At 41.4% G+C, this 5,655-nt stretch overlaps 1 protein-coding gene across 6 annotated transcripts in view; it reads left to right on the plus strand.

The window, feature by feature from the left end:
- ZSCAN20 (zinc finger and SCAN domain containing 20) overlaps positions 1–5,655 on the plus strand; it is a 26,488-nt gene that overhangs the window by 5,833 nt on the left and 15,000 nt on the right. For all 6 annotated transcript variants that reach the window (XM_027864377.1, XM_027864381.1, XM_027864382.1 and 3 more), the window contains exons 3-5: positions 1,687–1,882; positions 3,660–3,736; positions 4,081–4,198. In XM_027864377.1, the coding sequence (XP_027720178.1) occupies positions 1,687–1,882; positions 3,660–3,736; positions 4,081–4,198 (391 nt within the window). The remainder of the gene's footprint in view (positions 1–1,686; positions 1,883–3,659; positions 3,737–4,080; positions 4,199–5,655) is intronic.

A 5,655-nucleotide genomic window follows, 5' to 3' on the forward strand; every position in this document is an offset into this window, starting at 1 on the left:
CTTAATAGCCCTTTCAAAAATACTTGAAAACAGCCAGTATGCCCGCTTCTAAGTCTTTTCTCACATTATATACAGATAACTGTCATAACAAAGAGAACCCAATGAGCTTAGAAGCACCAAGGCACAAAGAACATTTGGGCTCTGAGAAAGGAAAAGTAGTTTCTGGTTAAGTGTTCTGGAAAGGCTTCATGAAGAAGGTAGCCTTTGAGCTGAGTCTTACAAGATGAGTAGGATTTCAGTGGGCAGAAAGAATGGAAAAACAGGCATTCCAGGCAGAGAAAATCGACTTTGCTTGCCACAGCCAATTTGTCATTAACACCTGCTCACTTTCCCCCCTTAGTGAGTACATTCTTTCCTTATCTTTGCCTTGATACTGGCCCCTGGTGTCATCTCCATTTGGGAATAGTAATACTGGAGGGTTGGCAGGGAGGGTAGGAGTGAGGTTTTGTTGAGCCAGGCAAGGGAAGGCCACATATAATCCGACACTAAGTTAACGAAACTTATGAACATTTGGACATCAAGAGGAGTATCACCTCTTTCAAAGCAGACCTCATGGGAGGCTGCAGATGTTCCAGGGAGGCTGCTGTAGCTCAAAACATTCAGAAATTGCTCTTCTGGAATGACACATTCTTTTCAATATAGGACCATAGAACAGCCCTTAGAGGTCATCTAGCCCAACCTCTTCATTTTACAGATAAAGAAACTGAGGCCCAGAGAAGTTCAGTGATTTATCCTCAAAATACTCAGGGATTTCATACATCACACAGGTGGTAAGAGTCAGTGAAGCACCAAGGCTTGAACCCAGGTCCTCTGATGCCAAATCTAGCACTGTTTCCACAGTAGTGGACTGCCTTCCCAATGTCTTCTGTGTTGGCAAATCTTTGTTCTTTGAAGGTGAATTGGATGTTTGGAAGTAGCTCCAATTTAGTGCCAGTCCTGGTCAGTAAATGGTGTAATATGGCTTGGGCTCAGAGGCAGCATGAGATAGTGGAGAAAACACAGGACCCTAGTCAAAAGATATGAGTTTGATTGCTAGCTCTAACTGTGGTGACTCGGGGAAGGTTGTCCACATCTGTAAAACAGGAATAATGTCTCCACTTCCTGCCCCCCAAGAGTGTTCTGAGGAAAGCATTGTGTGATGTGTAAAAGCCCTTGGGAAGGTGAAACTGTGGATCTGCTTTTTTGGTGTCCCTCTGGAGATAACTTCCAAGGACGATTCTAGAGATGTCTTGAACAAAGACTGCATTGTTGGAATAAGTGAATTACCACAGTAATTCAGTGGTGTGAGAAGACCATTGGACTTCACAGAATCTCAGAATTTGAATGCCAGGACCTGGATTTAAATTCTTTACTACTTATTATTAGTATATAATTTCTCCTGGAGTAAGCCCTTTAACCTCAGAGTGACCTGGAGTGTGCCCCTTAATCTCTCTAGGCTGTAGTTTCCACATGTATAAAACGAGGGTGCTAGGCTAGATGGTCTCTAAGCCCTTTTCAGTTCTAAATCATATGAATATATAAATCCTGTTGTATATGTGTTTTTTTTAAACTCCTGTCTTAGGACATTTAGCCTTGTCCCACATAAACCAGCACTGGTTTGAATCAAAGATATTAGTGTTTCTTGCAATGGGATATACTCCCAACCAGGGATTTGTTGAGTGATGATAATTGGAGATTTTCTCACAGATTACTGCCAATGCCCATGGACAGGAAGTGTCCTCGAAGGAGTCTAGGCCTTTGGGAGCAGTGAAAGATTCAGAGATAGAGTCCATTGACTGCCAGTCGGAGGGACAATCCCCAAAACAGCCACTGCAGAATCCCTGCCCAGGGCTGCCTGAGCAGCACCAGCTCAAGGAGGACCCACGGCCTCTTAAAGAGAATGGTGAGAACCACGGCATTGCAAGTGGGCGGTAACATTTAAAAAAAAATCTATATCTATATCTGTCTATCTGTATACTTTTTTGTTATGTTTTGTATGACGGCACATGTATAACCTTTATCAAATTGCTTGCCTTCTCAATGGGGGAGGAAGAGAATTTGGAACTCAAAATTGTAAAATAAATAAATAAATAAAAGAGGGGTAAAAATTTTAAATATTTTTAAAATTTTGAGTTCCAAATTCTGTCCTTCTCTTTCCTCCTCTCCCCCTTCATTGAGAAAGCAAAGAATTTGATATAGGTTATACTTGTGCAGTTGTGCAATACGTATTTCCATATTAGTCATGTTGTGAAAGAAAACATGAACCAAAAAAATGCCCAAGAAAAGCAAAGAAAGTAAGAAAGCATGCTGTGATCTGCATTCAGACTCCCAACAGTTCTTTCTTTGGTGGTGGATAACATTTTTCATCATGAGTCCTTTGGAATTGTTTTGTGTCATTGTATTGCTGAGAAGAGTCAAGTCATTCATAGTTGATGATCCTTCCAATGTTCCTGTTACTATGGGCAATATTCTCCTGGTTCTCCTTACTTCATTTTGCCTCAGTTCATGTAAATCTTTCCAGGTTTTTTGTGAAAGCATCCTCCTTGTCATTTTTTATAGCACAATAGTATTCCATCACAATCATATCACAACTTGTTCAACCATTTCCCAATTGATGGGCTTTTCCTCAATCACCAATCCTTTGCCACCACAAAAAGAACTGCTGTAAATATTTTTGTACAAATAGGTCCTTTTTCCTTTTTTTTTTTTTTTTTAATCTCTTTGGACCACAGATTTAGTAGTGGTATTTTGGGTCAAAGAGTACGGACAGTTTTTTTTAGCTCTTTGGGCGTAGTTCCAAATTGTTCTCCAGAATGGTTAGATCAGTTCACAACTCCACCAGCAGTGCATTAGTGTCCCTGTTTTTTTCCACATCCCCTCCAACATTTGTCGTTTTCCTTTTCTGTCAGATTGGCCATTCTGATAGATGTGAGGTGGTACCTTAGAGTTATTTTAATTTACATTTCTCCAATCAGTAGTGATTTGGAGCATTTTTTCATATGACTATAAATAGGTTTGATTTCTTCTTCTGAAAACTGCTTGTTCATATCATTTGACCATTTACAATTGGGGAAGAACTTATATTCTTATAAATTTGCCTCAGTTCTCTTTATATTTGAGAAATACGGCCTTTATCAAAGACACTTGCTGCAAAAGATTTTCCCCTAGTTTTCTGCTTTCCTTCTAATCTTGGCAGCATTGGTATTGTTTGTGCAAAATCTTTTAAATTTAATGTAACCAAAGTTATCCATTTTACATCCCATAGTGGGTGGTAACATTGTAGAGGTTTTGATAGATGTAAACACTCAGTGGAGCAGTTGGATACCAGTGTACTCTGGATTTTGAGCTGGAGTCTACCCATCATGTCTGTTGGGTTGATATCTATATTGGATATTGGAGTCAGGATTTTCCCTTTCTCTTTTTACATCTATTTTTTCAGTTCTCAAATTGCATCTGAAGGTATTCCACAGGAAGTTAGTGTATGTTGCTGTATGCAGTTGTCTGAGGTTCCCTTGTTACTTAGTCATCAGTAAGATGTGGATATGCTCTCACAAGGGCAAGTGTTTGCTAGCTGCCAAACACAGGGGCAGCAACAGATACTAAAAAGAATTGGTCTGGGTGTTTCAAAGATGCTTAAGTTGTGGGCACTTGGAATTAAATGTCTTCATTTTTGTCCTCAGCTGTCCTTGCTCCCTGGGTTCCTGCCCTGCCTAAGATGGGTAGTGTTGGTGACTGGGAGATGGCAGCTGAGTCCCAGGTAAGTTGCAGTTTGTTCTTTCCTCTCTTGAGATCAGATCCACTCTCATTCTGGACCCCAGTGCTCTTCTTTTCTTTCTGGGGTAGTCACCCTATCTCTAGGTCCATGCTGGAGAGTCTTGCCTTTGCTATAGATCACTCCCTTGTTTCTCCATCTTCTGGTCTTCTTCCATTTTCATGTTGCCTCTTTTGACACAAACCCCATCCTTAGGAAACCTTAAGTTCCTTTAGTAATTTGTCTTGGATTCATCCCTTTGGACCTTAGCTCTCTCTGTTATGCCAGGTGGGCAGGGTGATTGTCCCTGAGTTGTAGATCCTGACCAGGGGGACCTTGGATTGTTTCAGGGGTCGATAACAGATGAGGATGCATCCTTGTACTTCTCTGCAAGCCATGGGAACCCTGCTCGGAAGGTTGTCGGCAAGGATGCCACAAGAGAGAATTATGGAAATAAGCTTTCGCTGGGTAAGGCCTGATTACTCTTGTAATTGAGAAGCCATCTGATTCTGGTGCATTATATTCTCTAATAGCTCTTGGGTGGCCATTCCGTGGAGTCAGTGCCTATGTGATGAGGACTATGACCCCACCACGTGCCCTCCACAGGAGAGGCTTATATCCAACATTGTTGAAAACTGCCCATCCCCAGGTCTTCTCATGGGTGGGAGAGTGTGCTTACATTATGTCATTGGGTTCCCTTCTTCATAGTAGCCTGGTCAGGTTGCCATCATTTGTGTCATTCCCAGTTGTGTCCCATGTCTTCATACATGTTTCAAGGAAATTGATGTCAGCTACATTGTCTTTATAAAGACAGCAATAGTTTCTTTTGTGGTATAATGATAAGAATTTGGCTCTTTGTGCTTCTCTGCTATTTCGGCATTTTTTCCATGGGGTGCTTCAAACCCTTTGAGGTGACTATGTGATGTAGACAAATGAACAGTGGGCAGGAAGTCAGAAGGCTGTCACTAAACATGTATCCAAGGGACAGAAGCTTTAAGACATAATGCCAGTGGGTACAGAATTCTACTTTTTAAAGATTTACAGATCACCAAGTTTGTTTACCCTGATTCACACACATGCTTTCACATATGTGCAGGTGATCTTATGGAAAGAGCACAGAGAGCCCTAGGAATCAGGGCTCTAGTGACCAGCTGTGGGGCCATGGACACACCAGTTAACCTCTTGGGCCCTCAGTTTCTAATGAGATTGTTTCCTAGAGGATTTCTAAGCAGCCGTCTGTGACTACTCAGAGTTACCAAAGTGGCAGGAATGACTGGCCCCTATCTACATAGCATTTTAGAACTGGAAGGACTCTTAAAGGTCACCTCGTCTAGCTTGTATCTGAATAGGAATACCCTGTGTAACAATCCTGTCGCATGGTCATGGTCCTTCAATCTCTGCCTCTTAAGGAAGCCCACTTCAGTTTTGGATGGCTCTAATTGTTAGGAAATCTCTGTCTCTCTGTCTCTCTCTCTCCCCGCCCCCCCTTCTTCCTTTCCTTATTCATTCATCTATCTATTTATCCATCCATTTATTTATTTACTATTGGGTCAAAGCCAGCTTCACTTCCGCCTTCACTGATTTCTCTTGTTCTATTTTCCCTCTAGGCCCAATGGGAACAAGTCTAGCCCCTCTCATTCATGCTAGCCCTTCAGATCCTTAAAGATTGTATGAATAGGGGAGTTGGGGTCTCTGTTAGCTAAGTCTTCTCTTCTTTAGGCTAAATAGATGTTGCTTCCACGAGATAGTGTTGCTTTCACTAGCCCTCCAGTGGCATGGCATCCACTTAGCCCACCCTTGTTGCCCTGCTCTACACACACTCTAATTTGTTAGTGTCATTTCTTTTTTTCTTTTTTTTTGATTTTTTTTCTTTTTTTTAAATGGTAATTTTTATTTATTTTTTTGTTTTCAACATTTACTTCCAC

Source organism: Vombatus ursinus, unplaced genomic scaffold (genome assembly GCF_900497805.2).
Source record: "Vombatus ursinus unplaced genomic scaffold, bare-nosed wombat genome assembly UNPS02014775.1, whole genome shotgun sequence".
Taxonomy (NCBI): Eukaryota; Metazoa; Chordata; class Mammalia; order Diprotodontia; family Vombatidae; genus Vombatus; species Vombatus ursinus.